We start from the raw sequence: 25,137 nt of genomic DNA, 5'->3' as shown, positions 1-25,137 counted from the left end.
AAAACCGGAAATAATGACTTACAGTAAATACCCTCAAAAGCAGTAGAAGGAATCAAGAAAATCTGGGAAGAAGAGTAGTGTAACACTCATTAAGCAGAAACTCAACTTGTTCTTCAGCAACTACTATGCTCTAGATCATCAAACAAAAATCTTGCAATAACTATCTGACAAAACACTATAAAATATCCTACTTATTTTTGTCTAAAAATTTAAATCTTTTGGTGAGGGTTGGTGTTTCAAAGTCAGTCAAAGAAATCACTCCCATTTTCTCCCCGGTGCCCATACCAAAAAGATCCTATTTGTGTCAAAAGATTGCTTCATGTCACTGAATTGACTAGCTATCTAAATCTTTTTGAAAAACAGAAATTTTTGGAACATACTAGGAATAACTATGGTTTTCAGAAGAAGGCAGAAGACACTGCAAGAGCCATTTTAGTTTTGGATATGATTAAATATATTACTTGTAAATGAAGAAGGTAACTTTTTAAAGTAAAATTATAGGGGGGGAAAGTATCAAGAACAGTACAAAATGGAAATCTTTCAAGCGCAGATTTAAAGAAACCCACATTTATATAATTATTTTAGAAGAAAAAGTTAACCTGGCACTCACTAAAAAAACCTGTATAAATATATAACAGAACAAGCTAATCCTACAGAGATTTACATAAAAATTTGCAAAGAATTAAAAATAATCAAAAAAAAAAAAAGCTTGAATGATCATTTTTGTTGTGTCTGAAACACTTCAATAACCTGAAAAAGAAATCTTACAAAATGTAGAATCAAGGTCAATCAACAAAGTAAATGAAAAAAATAAAAATCACTAAATCAATTTCAACTACCAAGAGACAGAGAAGCAAAAAGAGCCTTTCAGTTTATTTACAGAATCTAATAGGAGAAGAAAGATAAACAAAAGTCAATTATCTACACCAGAAAAGGAAGACAATGACATACAATATGATGTGACTCAGATGGCTTAGTCTCCTGAGAAAAGTTTAGATGTGATCAAGCTGCTTACAGAGTTTAAATTTAAAATTTAAAAAAAAAAAAAAATCACATGGTAAAACAGTATTTAGATAAGGGAGGTGCTTCTAACTTCATGCAACATGAAGGAATTCCTTCCAGACTGTTTAAAAAGTAGCTATAGTAAAACCTGAAGTATTGGTACTAACTATCAAAAGTACACAGAAGGTGGGTGAATAGAATTCAGCACTTTTTCCCTGTCATTGGTGGGGGCAGGAGAAGGCACTTCTCTAAGTATCTGGGCTTAGTATTCACTACTTCCATTAGTGTCTAGCAAGCTGCAATAAGACATATTTATACAACTCACAAAAAAAGAAAGCTGAGGAAGCAAAAAGCATTTTGAAGAAGAGAATCAGAAAGCAAAATGATTTCAACAAATCAGATACATACAGAAATCAATAGAGTGAAATTAATTAAAAAAAAAAAGTATGGATTGTTACCGAAGGAGAAATGAAGCATACAGAGACAAAACAGGAAATACCTGGCTATGCTGCAGTATCTAGAAAGATATTTTTACAGTTTATAATGCATTTCCTATTAATATGAGCTAATGCAATAAAATGCAATTGCACAAAAATAGCAAATCTCACCCTGGAATATGTTAACTGCTGTTACATGAAAGACAGAGAAGGTAATTACTACTTTCTTTTGTAACCAGGGTTTTACCCAGCTACAATGCTTTAAAAAGAAATCAAACTAGAAATAGTCTACAGTACAAAAAATCAAGATGACAAGAGCTTTAGAAACTATGTAGTCTAGAAAGGTTTCAATTATCAGTTTATCTACAAAGGAAGACAGACAGACTCTTGTACTGCTTCCATCTTGAAGTAGAGGTGTCTTGCTTATGAATTACAACAGCAGTGCTCAACCAGTGGGTTATAACCTGAAAGACTGTGTCACACACAAAATTCAATAGTTGTTCCTATCTTAAGAGCATATGTACTTGGGACAAAACATGATTTTACCATACTCCTTTCATGATACAAATTTGGCAAGTTGATGTAAAGAAGAGAAGTTGACATCTATAATAATCTTAGACTATTAAGCATATCAAAATGTACATGATTCAAGAATCCTTCTTCCCTGGCTATCTCAGGACTACCTACAACATTTCATTGCATTAAATGGTCTTCAGAGAAGACTGAGTTAGATTATAATTAAACACAGAGATGATGATTAAAAAGGTATACATGAAAATTAAAGGGTGAAACACATATCCCTTTGTTGAACAGCAACTTATCCAGTGAATTATTTTCTATTAAAATTATTATTTCTCTATTAAATTAAACATGAAAGAATAAGTACAAAGCAATTACTGACAAAAAAAAAAAGAAAGAATGGTAAAAAGAGAGCAGCAACAAGGAGACCTATAGAGAAATTCTAGTAGAATTACATATGGCAAACATGGCTGATAGCAACAATGGCAGAGCACAATGCTTCCCTACTCTGACAATTCTGAACACCTGGCAATTTAAAACAAACTGCATTAAAGATTTAAGATAACATACCGTAAGTAAGCTGAGCTCTAAGGCACCTAAGTACCTTCTGACTTGCCTCATTCTCCACTCCTGGACAACAGACTAACACACAAGTAGAACTGGTAGTTTTGAACTAATCTCATAGAATTCCAACTGCTTAATCCCTTGAAAGTGCCATTAAAAATACTAACTTATATGCATTTGTCAATTATTTTTTTATACATAAAATATTATATAAAAATGTGATATTGAAAATCAAACCCCACGTCTGGAGGGGAAACAGGCTGAAATAAGGATATTATCACACCATGGGGCTAATTACTATGTGGCTTAAGACAGTTTTCTATATGATTTTGTTTCATAAGAAACAGTAACTGATCTATACTTTTGGGTCCATGTCTGTATATTTAAAATGTTAAGAGACAAAGTTTAGAATCTGGCAGTATCGAAAAGACACACAGACAACATACACTGTATTCTGTATTCTTCAACAGATAAATTTCTCAGTCAAGATAAAAAAAGTTATCATGGAATCTAGATTATCCTAATAAAATCCACTATTTTTCTTTGAAGAAAAATAAGTCAGAATTCCATTTGGCTGTCAGCAACATTGTTTGGTATGATATGGATCTGAACTGCTATATTAAATACTTAATTACTTGTTCATGCTGAATGACAACCCACAGATTAGGTCAGCTGTTAGTCTAAGAGTTTAGAATTCTGGAATGCATCACAAATAGCTTCAGAAACTATTTGAAATTTTCTCTCTTACAGATTGGTAGTTTAATTATTTGATTTTAGATACTGCAAGTAAAATAAACACATTAGTGTAACAGATACTGCTGGTTACTAACAAACTCACTTCTAGTAACATATTTACACTTACAGAGAGTTGTTGATTCTTCTTCTCTAGCTGGTACATTCTGACACCAAATGAGACAGTTCTATTTAACTAATTATCTTAGAGAGATTTACTAATGCTACCATTAGTTCTTCACTCAAAAATACTGTCTGTCTACAAAACATTTACCAGAACTGAAGTAATTCAATGGATTACTGACTCAAGTTCTGATTTCTTCCAAATGTAGAGGTCAAAAAAAATATTTAATTGTCCTTTGCTTCCTACAGCAACTCCGATAATCTAACAATAGTTCCTAACAGAGAAAGAAGCTGAAAACTCAGTAGTGGTTTCTATGAAGGAAGTTTGTTTCAGTCAAGGGACTGCAATTTTATGGAGGTTAAATATCAGAACAATTTATAACAGCAAACTATCAACGGTGAAGGTCAATGTAAAGCAGTCAGTACCTGAACTGATTTGCCTCTTTCTTTTTGGTGTTTTAAACAGGTCAGTATTTAACAGCTGTTAGGTACCTACCTAACCCTTCCTGGTTTTAAAGGATTGCTCTCTCTACAAGCTGGAGGAGAGCAAACAATGTCCATAATTTTGTCTGAACCTGAACAATGGCAAGTTTGCAGGAAAGGGGAATTCACATGATAGCTTACAGTTTTTAACAAGAACTTTTAAGAATATTCCCAAAGCAAGCTATACAAAGTTATACTTTTTTTATAGCAAGGGAAGGACTCCTCTCTCTGAGCAGCAGAAGAAACAACCCGGATGAACTGACAGTAATCCTCATTCCCTGTCTCCCTGTGCTGCTGGGGGAGAGGAGGTAGAACCTGAGAAGGAGGGAGGGGTGGAAAAGGTGTTTTTAAGATTTATTTCACTTCTCGTTATCCCACTCTGGTTTTGTTAGTAAATATCCCTATTTCAAGTCTGTTTTGCCCATGACAGGAATCAGTAAGTGATCTCCCCGTCCTTATCTCAACTCACGAATCTTTAGTTATAGTTTCTCTTTTCTGTCCAATTGGAGAGGGGAGAGATAAAGTGGCTGTGGTGGGTACCTGGCATCAAGCCAGGGTCAACCCACTAAACCTATTTAATAGCTTGGGATCTTGAACATCTGCATTTGAAAGTCTTATTTTAAAATTTACTGAGGATCACAACTTTTCATTTGTTTTGTAAGTACTAATCCCTCATTATGGCAGGGCTTTGGCATTTTCTTACCTCTATCAATTCTCACTTCACTACACCATCCTGTTCAGTTTCCTACATATTGGTCTAATTGTGATTACCTGATAAAGATTTGAGAACTGGTTTCTGACTCAGGAATCCTTCTATTAGGAATACGATTTCAAAAAAGCAAATGTTTAACTATTCCTCAATATATGCAACTGTGAATAAGTACTTTATATGAAGTTCGAGTATTCTTACATATTAATAAAAACATTTATTTTTTAATTTGTAGAAACTAAAATTATTTATAAAAAAAATTTAAAACACATTAGCTGTCACACCAGGCACATGATGTGACTCTTGAGGATGGTCCTGTGCAGGGCTGAGTTGGATCAATGATCTTTGTGGGTCCCTTCCAACTTGGGATACTCTGCGATTCTATGATTAGTAAAGAGGTCAAAAGTAACACATTAGTTACAGGCAACCTTCTGATAAGCATCATTGTCCATTATCAGATGTATTTTATTCATTATTTTCTGCTATATACTTGGACTCCTTGCAATTATGTTTTCTATTAAAATAACTGTATTTTGTATAAAGTACAACTCGATTTACTAGATAAACACCAAGGTCAGTTCAAAACTTACTCATATAAGGCAGCTTCTCTGGACAAGCCTGGTAAGGAGAGTAGGTGAAGTTCTCTGGAAGATACATTGTTGTTTGAGCAACGCAGTCACTAGAATTGTTTCCTTCAGGATAATCTTAAAAAGAAGAGTTGATTTTTGTAAAAACCTACGTTATCCACTGAATTTGTAACATCATCATGCAGGTGAGAGCTTTAACTTTGTAAGCAGCAAATTCATAACAGCATGATTAAAAAAGCATTTTACTGCACTAAAGGAAGAATAACTAAATGATGGTATCTTTGTTACAGATGTGACAAATATTTCTTTCTAAATTACACTTATAAAGAGTAACTATTTGACCTTCACTCTAGTTACAGAGAAGCAGGACTTAGGTACAAATTTTCCTAATCAAGCTATGTCATTACTGTTTGGCTTTTTTTTAAAAAGCTCATTTAAAAATGAAATTAAATAAGATGTATTCTTACCTGTCCCATTCAGTGTAGTATTTTTGTTAGTGTACAATCTGATCATGTGTCCTATTGTTTTTACATTTTCTCTCAACATTATACCACGAGCTTGCACCATAAAGAGATACGTGTTTGCTGATAAAAAAAAGCAATTTTGAATTTGAATTAAAATAAAGTATTTCCAAATTATTCTAACATACATTTATGTGTTCAACATTTGTTACTATGCCTGAATACATGGTTAGTGAACACTAATTCTTCAACATGAAGGTCCACAGAGTGAAACCTAACAGCAACAGCACACAAGAATAAAATGGATTCATAACCACATCTCCGTATAAAGCCCGAAACTATAAAATGTCAATAGACACTCGATATGACACTTTCATTTCTTTTTAACTTATAAAAAACAACTGAGAATGACAAGAAACAATTCAATTTACCAATAAAAAGTTTTCATATGTAGATATATCCCTCATATATACATCTTCACATATATCATTGAAATACAGGACCAATATAATGGTCCCCCTTTTTACTCATTAGTTAACACAACTTTCAGCCAAAATGTGCTGCTATTCATTCACTCCCAACAGCTGTTCTGTTATACAACTGCTACAAATCACTGCCAATCTCAAAGTATTAATGTTTGGTAATTATACATGAAATATTTATTATTGACATCAAGGGTGAGTAAATCAACATTCTGAGTAATTAAATGACTCACTACCAACAACAGCATGAAATATTCCTCTGTGTCAGCCATGCACCCAAAGCCTCAAATCTGATCTCAAGACATTTCCTTGTCTTAAACAGAAAGAAGTAAGGTAGAAATGAAGCTCCATTTATAACTGAGCAAGCAAATGTCTATCCAGGACTCACAGAGCTCAGAAACTATTGCAAAGGGAGGGACAAACTTCCTTTATGGAACAGTTTTCATGCTGGGTAGCAAAGAGGGTCAAAGGGATCATCTGTCACTTCACTTACGTTAAGCTCTCAGTTGTCTGAGGGATACTTGGCTTGCTGTAATTAGTAATCACCCTAACAAAACAAAAAAAAAGTGCTCAGAGTCTCTGGAGGAAAGAACTAAACATGCCAGAGGGAAAAAAAAAAAAAGTTAGAATATTATCTCAGGAACTCCACTTCATCAGATGACTCGGCACCAGTGGCATGAGAGATCAACCGATAACTTCTTACAGCCCAACACAGAGAGCAGAGCTCTAGAGTACTGCATATAAAGGACTCGGACATTTCCAGAGGAAAATATATTGATTAATTCCACCACATTAGCAAACAATCCTACTGACACCTAAAGAGACACAAATACCAACATAATCTGTCAAGGAATATTATTTGCAAGCCCTACAACAATAGGGGTTTTTTTAAAGAATTGAGGGGTTCTAACTTTCAAAAACTCCTTATCAAAACAAGGAATATTAAGAGGCCCTGAATATCCCAGGTGCTATGCATGGTATGTAATTTCATCAAACCCTTTGCCAGCATGACTACCTGTTTCGGTTAACAAGAGTTTACACGTGTATAAAAGTTACTCAGCTGCTAGGATTCTGAATTTGTCTCAACACTCCCTGGCCACTAAAACAGAAACAAAAGAAAACAAGAAAACTACAACCTTAGCCTGATGAGGCTAAGTGGATTTTTGCCATTCAAAAACGACAAAAATTTCCTAATTACCACAGAATTATTTTCTTCAAATTTTAACATATTTCAAATTGGTATCATCCCCCTTCTTTTCCCCATGTGTGTTCCCCCCTCATAAGTACAGCTCTTCTCTTCTGTATTTTCCTATTCCAACACTAAAATAATGTTATTTTGTAATATAAATCACTTAGCAAATACTGATTTCAGAGATAACCTCTGGAGATTCTACACTATATTCTGCTTTTTAGCATGATATCAAAAGCCAAAGTCACCTGAGTTTCTATCTCTGCAGAACAGCAGGTTTATAGAAACATGATCTTAATTCACATATATGAGGTGTGGTGGGTTGATCTGGCTAACAGGTAAGCCCCCATCCACTTGCTTGTTCACTCACCTGCAGTGGGACAGGGGAAACAATCAGAAGGGCAAAGGTCTTAGGAACCTAATAAAGTACAGAACTGTGACTAAGCCTTTCAAACAAGTCCAGAACAAAGTCAAGAGGACTATGTAAGTGTTCTCAATTTTTATGGGAAATGTTACTGCAGTCCAGATAACATAGATATAAACCTTGATAAAACAGACTTTCTGCAAAAGCATCTGTATCTCCCCTTTGCTGAAGGACAAATTACTTCTTCTGATTGAGGAGAAAAATTTGAAAAGACATGCAAGACTTTAGTAAGAAAGAAAGCTCAAAAAGACATTTTTCTTAAAAGTAGGCACCATGAAAAGACATAATCAAAACAAATACCACAAAAAATCCAAACCAGGAAAAGTCTGCTGCCTTGGCTTAAGTATTCATGAGTGCTCTTGCTAACAGGAAGATCAAATTTTGCCATGTTTTTATCAAGTTACTCTTGTAGTTTACCCCAATCTAAGACCTCCTTTTCCCAGCTGATCTGCTTGTCAACTCACCATCCAGCTCTACCCAAATACAATGAAATATTCTCCTCCTTTCTGTGCAGTGTCTGTCCCAGCTACCTGGATCTCCAGCACAATCATAGTTACAAGGAGCACAGATCTGATCAGTTTATTCAACTGTCATTCAACAGCTGATTAGGTAGCAGTAGATGCTTGAGCAGCCAATTAATTACATCAGAAGCTAAAAGCATTACACAAAAATCAAAGATATTAATTTAGTCCTAAAAATAAATCTCTGGCACAGGTTTGTTTCTGTGAAAAAGAGCACAGTTCAAATGTCATATCAGCCAACAGCAACAAAGCATTAAAGATAATCCACACAGGCCAGAAGCATAACAGAGAAATACATATTTTCTGCTAGTGTGTAGGGGAAGACTGACAGCAGAATAACAAGGACTGGAGTTTGATGAATTCCACAGCAATCTTGGTACTTTAATAGTCATCAAAAACCTGAGCTTGGCACAGGTTTCCACAAACCTTAGCTATGCTGTCACCCCATGATTCTGAGGACAACTGCAGGAGGCTCAACAGGGCAAAGTGCTGGGTCCTGCACTTGGGTCACAAGAATCCCATACAGCACTACAGGCCTGGGGGAAGAGTGGCTTGAGAGCTGCTCAGCAGAAAGGGATAGCTGGCTGAACATGAGCCAGAAGTGTGCCCAGGTGACCAAGAAAGCCAGTGGCATCCTGGCCTGTATCAAAAATAGTGTGACCAGCAGGACCAGGGAAGTGACTGTCCCCCTGTATGTGGCACTGGTGAGGCCACAGCTCAAATATTCCAGCTGGTTCTGGGCCACTCACATAAAAAAAAGAACATCAAGGTGCTGGAGCATGTCCAATGACAGGCAATAAAGCTGGTGAAGAGTCTAGAAAACATGTCTTACGAGGAGAAGCTGAGGGAAGTGGGGTTGCTTAGCCTGGAGAAGGCTCAGAGGGACCTCACTGCTCTCTACAACTACCTGAAAGAAGGTTGTAGGGAGCTGTGAGTCAGTCTCTTCTGCCATGTCTCAAGTGAAACAACGAGAGGAAATGGCCTGAAGTTACACTAGGCAAGGTTCAGATTAGATATTAGAAAAAATTCACTGAAAGAGTGGTTAGGCATTGGAATAAGTTGCCCATGGAGGTGGTGGAGTCGCTGTCCCTGGACGTGCTCAAGAGATGTGCAGATGTGGCACATGGGGATATGGTTTACGGGTGATTATGGTGGTGCTAGGTTGATGGTTGGACTAGCTGATCTTGAAGGTCTCTTCCAACCTTGATGATATCAGGATTATGTGAATATGACCCTTAACATGCTGGAGTGCCCCTCAAGTGTCTGTATACTAATGAACTTAAGAGATCTCTGCACAGTACCAGGCCTACAATCTTACCAGGAATCACAGAGACAGGGTGGGATGGCTCCTGTGACTGGAGTGTTGCAATAGAGAGATATAAGCTGTTTAGGGAGGAAAGGAAAAAAAGATGAGGAGGGGGAGTCACCCTTAATGTGAGAAAACAGCTGGTATGCATGGAGCTCTGCCTAGGGATGGAAGAGGAGCAAACTAGGAGCTTACACGTTAGGACTAAAGTTGACATTATAGTGGGTGTCTGTTATAGTTCACCTCACCAGGAAACTGGAAGTATATCACCACGGACAGCCTCACATTCACTGGCCCCAATACTCATAGGGTCTTCAAAAATCCAATATCTGTTGGAGACACACCACAGCCAGATAAAACTCCAGAACATTCCTGGGCCGCACTGATGGCAACTTCCTGACACAAGTGATAGAGATGTCAGTGAGGAAGGTGCTCTGAAGGACCTCATACTCACCAAGAGCTGTTCATTGGGGATATCAAGATCAAAGATAGCTTTGGCTGCAGAGACCATGAGATGGTGGAATTCAGGATCCTAGGGGCAGGAAAAAGCAAATGAAAGCTTGCAACCCCGGACTTCAGGAGACCAGACTTTGGCCTCTTCAAACACACCTACATGGTGGAGTTTCATGGGATAAGGCCCTCAAATGAAGAGAGGGATAAGAAAGTTGGGTAATATTCAAGGATATTCTCCTTCAAACTTAAGAGAACTTCATCTCAATGAATATGATGACAGGCAAAAATGCCAGGAGGCCTGCATGGATGAACAAGGACCTCCTGGAAAAAAATCAAACACAAAAATAGTACAGAGGGTAGAAGCAAGGACAGGTAATGCAGGAGGAATGCAGAAACAATATCTGAGCATCCAGGGATGCAGTTAGGAAAGCTAAAGCTGAAGCCCAAATGGAACTGAATCTGGCCAGGGATGTCAAAGGCAACAAAAGGGTTTCTACAAGCGCATGGGTGACAAGAAGAAAACTAAGGAAAATGTGAACTCACTGCTCAAAGTCTGCAGTACTGAATGTCACCTTCGTCTTAGTCTTGCTAGCAAGATTAATCTTCAGGAATCCCAAGTCCCAGAGACCAGGCTGGAGCAAGGAAGTTGTACCCTTGCCCTTGGTGGAAGACAATCGAGGCAGGGAACACTTAAGCAAACCAAACACAGGTAAGAACATGGGCCCTGATGGGATGTATCACGTGCTGAGGAAGCTGACAGATGTCATTGCACAGCCACTCTTGACAACCTTTAATTGATCATGGTGAGTGGAAGAAGTGCCCGACGGCTGGAGGAAATCAAATTACTCCTATTTTCAAGAAGGGCAAGAAGGAGGGCCCAGGGAAGTACAGGCTGATCAGATTCCACTTTATCCGTGGGAAGGTGATGGAGCAGCTAAACCTGGAAACCATTCTTCAGATACATGAACAACAAGAATATTATCAGGAATAGTCAGCATGGCTTCACCAAGGAGAAGTCATGCTCTAGCAACTTAATAACCTTCTATGATGAAATGACAGGCCTGGTAGATAAGGAAAGAGCAGTGGACATTGCCTGCCAGGACCTCAGTAAGGCCTTTCACACTGTACTCCATAAGATCCTCATAGAAAATTGGTTGATGTACAGGCTGGTCAAACAAACAGAGAGGTAGATCAAAAGCTGACTGACTGACCAAGCCCAAAGGGTGAGGTCAGTGACCAGTGGTGTACCTCAGGGGTCAATACTTGGTTCAGTCTTGTGTAACATCTTCATTAGTGATCTGGATGACAGGCAGAGTGTACCCTCGGAAAGTTTATTTATCACACAAAAAAGGGGTAAGTAGCTGATATGCCAGAGGGCCATGCTGCCATCCAGAGCAACCTCAGCAGGCTGGAGAAATGTGCTGACAGGAAACTCATGAAGTTCCACAAGGAGCAGTGCAAATTTCTGCATCTGGGGAGGAACAACCCTATGCACCAATATATGTTCAGGGGCACCCAGCTGGAAAGCAGCTTGGCAGAAGAGACCTTGGAGGTCCTGGTGAACACCAAGTAGAATGTGAGCCAGCAATGTGCTGCCAAGGCAGCCAACAGCATCCTGGGATACATTAGGAAGAATGTTACCAGCAGGACAAGGTGATCCTTCCAGTCTTCACTCAGCACTAATGAAGGCACACCTGGAGTACTGTGTCCAATTCTGAGCTCCATAGTAGAACAGAGAACTGGACAGTGTCCAACAATGAAACATGAAGAAAACAAAGGGACTGAAGCATCTCTCCTATGGTGAATGGCTGCAAGGGCTGGGACTGTTCAGCATGAAAAGAAGGTTTAGGGGGATCATATCATATACAATGTATATGAAGGGAAGGTGCAAAGAGGGACAGAGCCAGGCTCTTTTCAGTAATGCCCAGTGACAGGACCAGAGGCAATGGACACAGACTGAAACACCAGAGGTTCCATTTGAACACCAGGAAACTGTCCTGTACCATGAGGGGGATGGAGCACTGGCACAGTTTGCTCGAAGCAGTTGTGGAGAATATCCACAGAAATATTCTAAAGCTGTCTGGACGTGGTCCTGGCAAATTGGCTCCAGGTGGCCCTGCTTGAGCAGAAAGGCTGGACCAGGTGGCCTCCAGAGGTCCCTTCCAACTCAATTATTCTGTGATTTCACTTCTGCTATTGTCTTCCTGCATTTGTACCAACCATCACTGTCATAGTGCAAGGCCACGCACAAACCAGGAAAGCAAAATTTCACATGTAACCAAAGAAAACATTTAACAATGTAACCACGTAGAACCAGTTTTATTTATATTTTCCTTATTTTACTGTATATGGTCTGCAGTAAGAAAGAGAATTTCTGACTCAAGAAACATAGAATACAGACTGTCACACAGTTTACAAGGTAATCGAATGGGAAGTGCAGTGAAAAATGAACAACACACCCATATAGAACACCTTGGAATCAATACTATACTCAGTGTTCCACTTGAAGTAACTACAGTGTAAGCATGAGCTCATACCTAATTCAGATGAAATTTTACTGTAAATTGATCTAGACCTGTATCAGCAATCATGAGCACACAGCCACACATCAATCATCAAAAGTCCTGGTTTTAGGCCATTATTTAAAACTCATTCTGATAAAGCACATTAGGGCATTAAAAGGATGATCCTGTATTTCAGAGGACATATTAAAAATATCAGATGGCTCATTTTTTGTCTTAATTCTTTATAGCTCACTAGTTATTAATAGTCTTAAGTGTTAGAGTGAAAACAAGACCATTGGGGCAGGGGGTGGCAGCAATGTATTAATTCTTGAAGTATAAAAATAACTGTTAAAATGGTTCAGTGTTTTACATCAGGTAGTTTTCTGTTATTAAAATATTCACCCGAAGAATATTTACACTATTTTTTTAAAGAAAAAGGTCTCATTCGCAGATCACTCTCTCTCAAGGAATCAAGCTCCTTCCAAGCAGTACACCAAAAATTAAAGCACTTCTTGCAATACTGCATTAGTTTATAATCCCTCGACTTCACAGAAAAAACACAAGACTCAGTTTTACATAGAAACTTAGTAATTTGTCATGCTGTACACATGCACCAAAGCAAAGCCAAAAAAATATGCTTAGAAGCAACCAACGTAGTAAAGTATACAACAGAACAAGTGAAGCTGAAAATGGATCAATGACTGACATTCTGAACAACAGCAGGAAGTTAGAACTGTGAATACCTTAGCAACATAGGAAAGCATTAATTAGATTACAAACGATGATTTCTTAAATGTTAAACAAAAGATGAACAAACTTGGAGATCACAAATTTGATTTAAAAATGCAGCTTTTATCCTAAAAATAAAAACAAAAAACAAAACAAAACCCTCAAACCAATAAACCCAAAAACAAACATGGAAAAAGCCTTATCTCAAGAATGCTATCAGAGCAATAAGCAAAAAGTTAACAACCCACAACCTTAAAAAGTAAGAAGATGATCGACCATCTGAGAATTATACACTGATCTTTCCAGGGGAAAAAAATTGCTGGAAAGATCAGATAGGAGATACTTCATAGAAAATCTGTGGATGCTGCAAAATTCAAATGCAAGAAACACAGCTTTACAGCAAATAGGTCTTTCCAAATGACCATTGACCCTAAAGTTACTCATCTGCAAGTCAACATCTGTTTTACAGGACTTCTGAAAAGCACATTCAACATAATGCATAAAAATTGGATTCAAAGGAGTTAACAGAATGTTCTCCACTAGTAATTGTAAATGGGGAATCATCCCATGGGGGCATTTCTAGACCACATCCCACATGGATATGTTCTCATCTCAAGGTTATATGATATTATTCTCAGCAATACTAGAGATATAAATAAATTATTGGCAGAGTTTATGCATAGTAAATTATCAAAAAAGTGTTAAAGATTAAATTCTACAATTAATCTAAATTTACAGTAAATAGAGCTCGACAGAAGCTTTGCTTCTAAAACATCTAGGATCTAGAAATATTTTCCACTACTGGATAGTGACCTTAGTCTGTAAAATTGATTCATTAAACAATTTAGCAGTGAAGGATGATACCTAAAGTAATGTAAGACTGCTGTTAACTAGTTCCTATTCACAAACTGAAATTTACCATGAACATCAATAAATACTACAGTAAGTGTTCAACTTCCTTGGGATTTCATTTATTTTTACACATTTGTTGTTAATCAGAATTTGTTTTTAAAGCAGATGCAACAACCAGGAAAAAAGCAAAAAAAAATTTATGCCTTAAAATATAATTTTACCTGATTTGTTGTTGAATATTTAATAGCAGTTTTGCACTATTTATAAATTAACAATAAATTCAAACTTCTTTCACAGGGATGGTGAGACTGCATTGTTTTTTTAATACTTCAGACAATCCCTGTATATTCACTGCCACAAAGCATGCCAAATGGATGAGTCCTCTGACTGCAAGTCTGAGGAATTAAATAAATGTCAGTTCACTGTTTATTGGAGACAATAGAAAAGAGAATCTCCAATTTCTTTCCCTAACAATATTTTTAAGCATGATAAAGGATATAATGTTCAATATAATTTCTAACACTTTTGATACTATTCTACCCTCTCAGAATACTACAGCAAGCCATAAAATAGTTCAGTAAATGTCCAGTGAACTGAAGATAAGAAGGACAACTGCAAATCTAAGAAAGTGAACTGACCATTGGCAATACCTTGCAAAAAAAGCGTCTTTTATATCTTAAAGTCCTGAAACCAATCCCTACACTGTGTTCCCAAGAATCTAACACTGGATCCCACACAATGCATAATAATTGCATGATGTTTCCCATAACATAATTGCATAATTTGAATGCAAAAGATTACCTGAAACAGACTAAGAGCTGTAGAAAAGCAAGCAGAGATAGTCACTTGCAGAAACAGTCTTATTAACGAAAAGCCAGTACAAAAGCTATCTTTCACCACAGACAGGTGTGGAAATGGTTAAAGTTTGGCCATGTCAGTAAAGCATCACAGTTCAAATAAATGTTCCCAGGGAATACAATCTCTTCTTAAGCCATGAAAAGAGTAACATTCAAGTAACTGGCTGGCTTAAGTGAAAACTCATTTCACATGGGGTCTTGTAATTACTTTGTCCTTATGAAGTTAGCTGCACATCGTAAGTGCTTGGGTTTTTACCCTTTTCTGTCTAAGAATAACATCACAATATGAGTACTCATTGAAATCTTATGTAGGCAAGTTCCCTGACTAATAACTACTAATACCTAAGGACTTCAGGAAAACTATTGGATAAAGATGCAAACCAACTTATTCAGAAAGAAACATGTGTGTTTATTCAAAGCTAATGCGTTGGTAAAAGTGAAAGGCAGTGAGGTGCTAGGAATGACTGTGCTGGGCCAACATAATTGAAAAATCTTTGCACTTCCCAGAATAAGGCAGAAAACTTACCTGCCTGAGTTCATAATGAGCTCAAGCTGTTAGTCAGAATGCTGAAGAACATCTGATCACTGGAAATCAGAGATCAAGCAGAGAATGTTTAAACTTCGTTCTCTTCTTTGTGCAAGAGATTAATCAGAAAGTTGACTAAAATTTTTCAGTTAAAGGATTTGATTAAAATTTGTGGAACTGAAGTGAAAAACTGCAATGCAAGCAAGAAAAAGACCTCTGCAACTAATGAAAGTACTCCTACCTCCAAATGAAGCCTTTAATAACAGATAAACTTCAATAATGGAATATAGCTGAAAATAGCTCCCAAACAACAACCAGGCTGTAGTAAAGATATTTCCCTGCAGAAATTATGAAACAATGGGACAGACAAGTTTCATTCACTCAAAAAACTTGGAAGAGACCCACGAGAACAATTCCCTAGAGAGGAGTAAAAGAAGGCAAAAGTGAAAAAAAAAATACAAACATGAACATCTACAACATCCTGCAAAACTCATCAGCTTTTTATCAGGTATCTCCACACAGCATCAGAGAAGGAGAGTAACCAATGATTTGTTTTGTTTTAAAGAGGTTAGTTGTATTATTCCTATTTCAGTGCAGCCCTTGAGCTTCAGTAAACCCATACACAGGCTCTATCACAAAACCCTCAGACAAGGTATTGCCATCCGTGTATCATTGTGGCAAACAAAGTCAACGGTATCCTGTCCCATATTAACAACCAGCAGACCTATAGGAGCAACTAGTCTCTATTTAGCAGCTTGTGAAACCATATTTGGGATACTATGTCCAGTTTGGGCACCTGAGTAAGAGACAGACATTAATATTCCAAAGTGAGCCCAGAGGAAACCTTCCAAAATGGAGCATATTTTGTACAAGCACAAAGTATAAGAAATGGGTTTGTTCAGTCTTCAGTAGAAATGGCTAAGAGGAGGATGAATTTTTTGCTGTCTTCAGCTATACAGCAGACCCGTATACAGAAGGCTAAATTGAACACTTAAAGGTACACTGTGAAAAGACACAAGGCAATGAGCACAAGGTGCAAGATGGAATATTTTAATTGCATATTACAATCTTCTCACAGTTGTCAAACACTGGAAGAGGTTCCCCAGAGAGACAGCAGAATCTGCATCCCTGGATTTATTCAAAACTCAACTAGACATAGCTCTGAGCAATATGATCCAGTAGGATCTGCTTTCAGCAAGAGATTGGATCAGGTGACTTCTAGGGTCCCTTCCAAACTAAATTTTTCTATAATCACACAGCAAGTCTTTGGTAATACTACGACAGCCATAGCTGACAGGAACAAAGAATATCAGCACAAAGGCTGTGCCCACATTTATAGGCACAGCACATGGAATCACTGGTAAAAATTTATCTTGCTGATAACACTTGCAGCACTCTCCTCCATTTTTGCACAAGTTCTAAAAGGAGTGAGATCATCCTTTCCTATTAGGAAAACTACTTCCTAATAACAGGATAGGAAATAGATTTATGTAGAGTTGTAAGCTAAAACCAATGGAGATGCTTCAAAGTTCCAACTAGCCTGCACAGCTGCCCTTTGGTTAGGATTGCCAGGGAAGTAGCAAAGTTTTAATAAAAGAAGCAGAAGAGCATAGGAAAGAAAACAGCAGCTGATTTTAACTCCTCAATCTCATTTTACCATTCATGATTCCTAGTTACTGATGCCAAAGCAGACTGCATCTTCCTTGATCACTGCATTGTTTCATAACCAGTTCTTATGAGAACTACAAAGTTCATCATGTCCAAGGTGGACAAGTTAGAATCACAGAACGTGCTGACCCATCAGGATCATTGAGTCCAACTCCTGGCACCATGCGGGACATCCCAAGGATCACATCCATGTGCCTGAGAGCGTTGTCCAAACTTTCTTGAACTCAGAAAGGCTTGGCGCTGTGACCACTTCCCTGGGAAGTCTGTTCCAGTGCTCAACCACCCTCTGAGTGAAAAATTAGACTGCAATTGACTACAATATTGAGAGCTCTAAGGTACTCTTCCACCCAGTTTGGTAAAGGTTCTCCGCTGGAATCAGACAGAAAGGAAAACCCCAGAGATGAATAAGTGATCATTTTCTGAGATCAGTTATGTTGTCCAATGTCATTTCAGTTATGATGCTGAATAGCAAATCGGAAAAGCAGGGGGAAAAAAAAATATCTCTTACAATACACAGATTGGCTTGGTAGTGAAATAAGACCAGCAAATGCTCTCTTGGTCACCATTGCCTTGTTAATTTGTCTTATTCTCCTCATCTTTGGATCCTTTCCAGGATGCAAACTTGAACATACCTATTCTGGATAGCTGTCAGGACCAGACAAAGACTATCTGAGTCCATTTTATCACTACTGTTATCTACAATAATGAAAGAGAATGTACTGGTGCCAAATATTCTTGCTCTCAGCCACCTTCTTCAGTCTTTACTACATGGATATTTGCAACTTCCAGTGAAGTTTCAGAATCACAGTCTATCTTTATTGACTAATTCAAAATCAGAAACTTCAGTTTCTATCCTTTCATTTCACGTACCAGAGGAAGAGCACCAGATGAAGTACTTTCAGAAAAGTGGTCTTTCTGGAGAAGTAGCACCTGTTATCTGCTTTTATCGAGACTATCACATAGAAGTATCATTAAATGTTTACACGAGATTTTTAAATTTTAAACATTTCAATGTTTCCTTCTGCTCTCATGTTTGAGCTCTTCTGACTATCAAAAGGCCATAAGGGTGCTGCTGATGTAGGGCTGCAGCCATCTCTACCTCATCCAATCGTCTGTGCTTACAGAAGAGGGGGAAGAAGGCACATGAACAATCCAAACATTATGTATGAATTTTCCTCAACCATTTAAACCCCATATTTTTATATTATGTGGAATATTATATATCTTAGTCTCAAAACACAGAACTGTGCCTGAAAACATGAAATGCAAATGCTTTTCCTCCCCTCATATTCTGAAATACATGGGATAATAAAAGCTTCTCTTTCCCAAAGAACTAACATTCTCAGAAGAAAAAAAAAAAGCTATGCAGTGATGTTACTGTAATATCTGTAATTTTTGTGCAAATAAAAACTATAAAATATTAGACAGAAATAATTAAATACCCTATAATAAGTAGATTTTTTCCCCCTAAACAAATTGTCAATATTTCAAGTTGACCCAAACTGTATTTGCCAAAAAACTGCAGTTTTGCTACAAAAATGCAGTAACTCTAGTTTCTAAATAGTGTGAAGGGAAGAGGGAATGTGATAATGACCTCTTTGAGAATTCTCCCAGTACTGACACCTTCCTTTGATAAGCTATGAATTGCTTGCTAAGAGGGAATCCCACCCTAGCAGACCATAAGAATTCAAATTTTCAATCCACTTTGACATCTCAGGAAACCATTCTGCTACATAATCCACTTATTTTTCCCCTCCCACCTTCCAGCACACTGCTGCTCCATAAAGCATTTGGGAGTGAACTTCTCCCTCCTTTTCAATTCCTCTGACCATCAGGAAGAGAAACCAGCCAGGGAACAGCTCCAGTTCCCTACAACACAATTAGAATTTCTATCCTCTCTGACACTGTGCCTTGTAGTTTGTTGAAGATGAAAGTGTTCTGATGAACCAAAATATCCTCAGTAAAACATATCAGTATGCATAAATTATGGCAGATCCCAATCATTTATGACTTAGCTGCAGAATATATTTCATGAAAAGCTGCTCACAGGTAAAGTGGCTGAGCTTCCATAAGTAATCTTAAGCCCTCTTCCTTTCCACACACACAAAATCAGCCTTGACTTAGAAACATCTGTTTCATTACATTCAGTGAAAAGGAGCAAGTAGAGTGAAACATTCTATTCTATCACAATATGCAAATGGTATGAGCATACAGCATAGGATTATTAGATGAATCATCTGCCTGTAAACCTGGGTGTTCCTAGGTTTTTTGAAAACCATCCATTAATATGCCAGGATGCTTGTTGGTTTTTAGATAATATCTGACCTTCTTTCTCTCCATTCTACCCAGTAATATTTTCAGGAGCAAATTCCTGGGAAATCAGCATCACATCTGGAAGCTGATAGGCTGATATACCAGTGTAAAAACTTTCCTACTGCCCTTTCCTTTACCATTTTCTATACTCCTTCTCCCAGGACCCCCCAAGCCAGTACAGCTTGGTAGCATTTCAAGGTGGATCGAGAAGTGCCATAGACAAAGAATAACTTCAATATTGCAGGGTTTTGATTTAAGCTGGATGAGTTCAGAACACAACTGCATACAGGTAGGGCAGCACAGAATTAATCAGTAACCAGAAAGAGATGTAATCTCACAAATTTATGGAACTACCCCAAATTTTTGTATTGTTAAACCACAGCTTGAAAGGGACAACTACAGTATATATGTCTGAGTTAGGAAGAGAGACCAGTTTCAGTACAATTTGTTTTTCCTCAAGGTTGATCAGACGTAACTTACCCCAAGAAGACTTATGGTACATACTATTGATTTCATTTTATTCCTGATAAAAAGGAAACATATGTAATTTTCAACAGCTGAGCAGCAAGATAAAGTCAGGAATGAAAAGTGAAAAGTCTCACCCCACTAAAGGCTCTGATTCTGTACAAGATACTACATAAACCTCATTTAGTGAGAAGATGTGCTTCCTAAAAAGATATTCACTGAAAAGAAGCATTCAAATAAAAAGCAAAACTCCAGCTGTGCTCATTATGTAAGATGTTAATAGTTTCACTTAGAAAGATGTGTACTCTGCTATTTAAGTCGTACACCAACTACTTGTAAATAAAGTCTACTTTACACATATATACATATATATATATATATATACACACACATGTATGTATTGCAGCAGTGTCTCAAAGACCTAAGATTTCTAATGGACTCTAGCAGCATCATTCTCACTTGCAAGTCTACATCACATCCCTTTCAGCAAGGAAACACTGACAGATAAGAAAGTTCAGAACTCCAACCCATGATATATTCCCTAATCATTTTTATATTTATTTGAACTGGAATAATAAATGACAGGCTTGTCAATATTGTATGAAGTATATAAGTGTGGGAGAATTATAGAACTACAGGAGAACTATGTAAGTACAGGAGAAGCAATTGCACCTTGAAAGTGTTTACAAGCTAAATACAAGATAGTGAACAAGAGGGAGCCAAATAGCATAAAGTCGCAGTCAATAGGAAACAATTCCCACAGATTCAGTGGTCAAACGTGGACATTTCACAGTAATGACTACAGAGACGCGCCTCAAGCACTGAAGACAAAGAGAGATGATTTTACAGGTATTTAGGTAGCACCTGAAAAGCAAGGAAACAGGCAGAAGAAAGTGGAAACGTTCCCTGGAAAAAAAAGAAAACACTGCCTAGTCAACAGACACCCAACACAGTGAAAACTCACAGAGCACCATACAGGATAACACTGGCCTTAGCTCTGGGGTAATGCTAACCAGTTTCGAAAGGATCATCCAGTGAAAAAAAGCCTGACAGTCTCCCAGTAACAGCAGAAGAGCAAACTAAGGAAAATAGCACATTTTGTTGTCTGACACAAACTTGCACAGTTATTTTATGAAGATTCTCCTAAATCAACTGTTTGTCTTCCCTCTCTCCTCTGAGGTGGTTCCTCCAGAAGTGGAAGTTAACAAACTGTAAAATCTGTGAAGAGAGATCCCACTGACGGAAGTAAACAACGAACTTTCAAACTGGTTCTTAATTTTTGTTCACATGCGCTTTATTATTAATGCAGTTACTAACAATTCGAAAGATGAATACATCCAAGCGAGTCCAGTAGCTTTGCAGTTCTTTCGTTGTTCCTGCCGTTATAACACGGTGAAGCGGTGAGCTGCTTTTGTGCCTCACTTTCCCAACCTGCGAGGCAAGGGCAGCACCCACCTACCTCGCGATGGCACATGAACCTTCTAGAGCATTTGAAACCAGCAGAACAAAGATGAGGGATCAGCGCACGCTACCGCCGCCCCCGCCGCAGCCCCGATGCTCCCAAGGCGGGCGGGATCGCGCTGCGACCTCTGAGCCACCCCTCGCCCGGCGCCGTCCGTGCCCTCCTGGTCGCTGTGACAGCCTGACACCCACCGCCGCCCTCAACCCCGCTCCCCGGGGAGCGGCCCCCGACTCACCGATCCCGGGGGCCACGTAGATGAAGTAGAGGCAGGATGAGGAAAAGGAGAAGAAGAAGATGAAGGCGAGCATGGAGCGGTTAGAGACGCGCAGCGCCTTCCGCAGCAGTGGCATCCTCCCGGCCGCGCCGGCCGCCGGCCGCTCCGCTCAGTCCCGGCGAGCCGCGGCAGCGCTTCCTAGAGGGAGACGGCCCGCTTCTCCCATAGATCGGGCGGCGAGAAGGTGACGAGGGGGCTCCGCTCGCCCCCTCCCTCGCCGGGAGCGGGCGGGTCGGGCGGAGGCGGGCGGGCGGGCGGCGGCGCTTTGTGGCCGCTCCTTGTTCCCCTCGCGGGCGGCTGGAGCGGGGATGCCCGCGCTGAACCGCCGCCGCGGGGACGGGCCCCCCTAGCGCTGCCGCGGGGCTCGGGGGACGCTCCCGCCGCTGCTCACATGCCGCCGGGCGCCGCGGCCGCCCTCTCTCCCGCCTGCTGTCCCCTCACTGGCGGCGGCGGCGGCGGCTGTAGCGGCGGCGGCGGCGGCGGCAGCAGCAGCAGCAGCATCCCCGCTGCGGGTGAGCAGAGTCACCTCCGCGCCAAGCCCGGCCCGGCCCGACCGCTCCCTCCCGCTTCTGCCGCCGCCCCGGGCGGAGCCGCCCCGCCGAGCCCCGCGGTCGCTGCGGCGGTTGTGGCGCGCGCGCCCGCGCGCGAGCCCCGGCGCGGCGGCGGCGGCGGCACTGCGGGACTGCGGCGGGCGCGCGCCAGCCCCGCCCCTTCGCCGCCGCGCACCAATGAGAGGGCAGGGGGAAGCGAGCCCGCCGCTTCCCGATTGGCTGGTGCGCGCGCGAGCGCTGGTACCGCCGGTGTGCGGGGGGAGTGGGGCGAGGCACCTCACGCGGGCCCACCATCCCCGCCCGCGCTTCAGGGGCTCCTGGCGTGCTCGGCCGTCGGGCAGGGATATCTTCCCGCGCCCACCACCTCCGCCTTTAGCGGGACACGGCGGGGCAGGACCGGCTCCCTGCCCCGCCCCGCCCGTGCCCGCTTTCCAGCGCTGGTGCCTGTCCTTCCCCTCCTCTCCCCAGCCGGCGCTGTCTCTGTACCGAGAGAGGGAATGGGCGGATCTCGTCGTGCTTCCCGCTGGTTTTAGTGCAGAGCAGTTGGAAACGGGAGCCGGGGCTGGCAGCATCTCCTTTATGAGGCAGCTGGGCCTGTTTAGAGAAAACTGAGAGGGGATTTCCTCAATACATGCAAATATCTCAAAGGCGGGTGCCAAGGGGATGGTGCTAGACTCTTCAGTGGTGCCCAGGACGAGGAGCGATGACCATAAACACAAGACATTGCACCTCAACATGCGGAAGATGTTCTTTACCTTTAGAGTGGCAGAGCACTGGAACAGGCTGTCCGAGGTCATGAAGTCTTCCTCTCTGGAGACATTTAAAACCCACATGAACACATCCCTGTGACACTTGCTCTAGGTGACCCCGCCCTGGTGGGGGGTTGGACTGAATGATCTCCAGAGGTCCCTTCCAAACCTAACAATTTTGTGATTCTGTGACCCAACAGTTCTCCATAGAGCAGAGGAAGTGTTTCCTGAAGGTTTGGCTACACTTGTGCTTTCAGACTTACCAAATTTGAGTGTGATGATCTACACACTCCATTACTAGTTTGCTCCCAAGCCCGTTGCTCAGAAAACGTATTTTTAAAAAGTTGGCAACATAAGCTCCACATCGACTCACTGTTCTTCCTTGCTTTGGCTGCCACAAGTTGCTGGGTGATAGGGTCAAGTGAGTTATCGTTCTGTTCCTCCTCTAAATGGTGTCACAGATAGGAAGATGTGTGCCAAGGGGTTGGCACCAGGCCAGGGCATGCCTGAGCGCACTTGAGATGGCAGCAGGATCCGGCTGTGTAAGCATCCAGGTCTCTGTTGTTAGTGTGTGTGGAATTTAGTCAGGTATAGGATAAAGAGAAAGGAGATGTAGAATTGCCCCCCTTCCCCCAATACAATTTTATTGCAGTCTTACACTGTTTTTTATGCAATAGATTTAGTAATACCTTCATCTTGTTTCAGTAATCATCATAGAATCATAGAATGTTTTGGGTTGGAAGGCACCTTAAAGATCACCTAGTTCCCTCTGCCATAGGCAGAGGCACCTTCCACCAGACCAGGTTGCTCAGAGCTCCATCCAACCTGGTCTTGAACACTGCCATGAATGAGGAATCCACAACTCCTCTGGGCAACCTGTTCCAATTTTCACCATCCTCACATTAAATACTTTTTTTCTAATATCTAATCTAAACCTAGTCCCTTTCAATTTGAAGCCATTCCCCCTTGTCCTGTCACTACATGCTCTTCATCTTTTTTCAGTAATAACAGAGACAAATTATTTTGTTCACCCAGCACAGATTATGGTCAAGTAGAGTTCATCCCTTAGGCTGAGGGAATACCCTTATCACTTCAGTCACAAGCAAACTATTTCCAAACACTCTACAGGCTTCCATGTCAGTATTTTCGTATCATAAATGTAAAAAACTCAAGTCAGTGGACATGTAAAGGTCAGAGCTAGAAATGCAAAATGATTGATTAATCGGTGAAGTAATGATGCAAATAAGTGATAGTAATAACACAACCAAATGTTTACTTGAAAGACCTTCTACTTAAACAGTGAAAATCTTGCTAGATGTTGAACATTTCTTTGTACAGTAGAATACAGTACACAGAGTAATGATCTATAGCCACATCATGGGCTTCCCTGATGCAGAGCGTAGACATAAGGATTTCCCAGAAAGGGTTTCCATAGGAGAGGGAGAATTTCTGCTCCTTTAGCTCTGAAACAGAGATTTGTCAGTTATATTTTGATGGATATTATTGCAATGGGTACCTCTGCTAGTTTTGACTGGGGTGGAGTTAATTTTCTTCACAGTGGCTAGTATGGGACTGTGTTTTGCATTTGTGCTGAACACAGGGTTGATAATACAGAGGTGTTTTTGTTATTGCTGAGCAGTGCTCACACAGAGCCAAGGCTTTTTCTGCTTTTCATACTGCCACACTGGCAAGAAAGTTTGAGGTGCATGGGAGGTTGGGATCACAGAATCATAGAATCAGACCATATTCCAGACAATATGGCATCATGTTCAGTATACAAAGTCAAGGGACAAAGAAGGAAGTGGGGGACATTGGAAGTGATGGTGTTTGTCTTCCCAAGTAGCCATTACACGTGATAGGGCCCTGCTCTCCTGGAGGTGGCTGAACACCTGCCTGCCCATGGGAAGCAGTGAATTAATTCCCTTTTTTGGTTTGCTTGTGTGCGTGGATTTTGCTTTCCCTACTAAACTGTCTTTGTCTCAACCCAAGAGTTTTCCACCTTTTACCCTTCTGATTCTCTCTCTGATCCCACTGGTGGGGGAGTGAGCGAGCAGCTGGCTGGGGTTAAACCACGACAGTATCAGACAGAGGGATAGACTCTGTGATGCATTTTGTCACAAAATTCTGAATTGCCAGTGGCGGCTATGTAACTTGATATATGTCATTTATTTTATTGAGCAAAGTGCAAAACTAGC

The 25,137-nt window shown here is 40.3% G+C and overlaps 1 protein-coding gene across 4 annotated transcripts in view; it reads right to left on the bottom strand.

The window, feature by feature from the left end:
* Positions 1 to 22,200, bottom strand: part of B4GALT6 (beta-1,4-galactosyltransferase 6) — a 72,666-nt gene extending 50,466 nt beyond the window's left edge. For 2 of the 4 annotated variants that reach the window (XR_004359878.1, XM_032703824.1), the window contains exons 1-3: positions 21,604 to 22,200; positions 5,624 to 5,740; positions 5,160 to 5,273 (exon numbers count right to left, since the gene is read on the bottom strand). Coding sequence is in view for 3 of the 4 variants with exons in the window: in XM_032703824.1 (XP_032559715.1) it covers positions 5,160 to 5,273; positions 5,624 to 5,740; positions 21,604 to 21,718 (346 nt within the window). In the remaining variant the exon portion in view is untranslated. Of the gene's footprint in view, positions 1 to 5,159; positions 5,274 to 5,623; positions 5,741 to 6,592; positions 6,647 to 21,603 lie in introns of all 4 variants that reach the window. The other 2 variants (XM_032703832.1, XM_032703816.1) reach the window with 2 other exon arrangements.
* Positions 22,201 to 25,137: the final 2,937 nt, after the last annotated feature.

The sequence above is a fragment of the Chiroxiphia lanceolata genome, chromosome 1, assembly GCF_009829145.1.
Source record: "Chiroxiphia lanceolata isolate bChiLan1 chromosome 1, bChiLan1.pri, whole genome shotgun sequence".
Classification (NCBI taxonomy): domain Eukaryota; kingdom Metazoa; phylum Chordata; class Aves; order Passeriformes; family Pipridae; genus Chiroxiphia; species Chiroxiphia lanceolata.
This window is presented reverse-complemented; position numbering and strand designations above follow the sequence as displayed.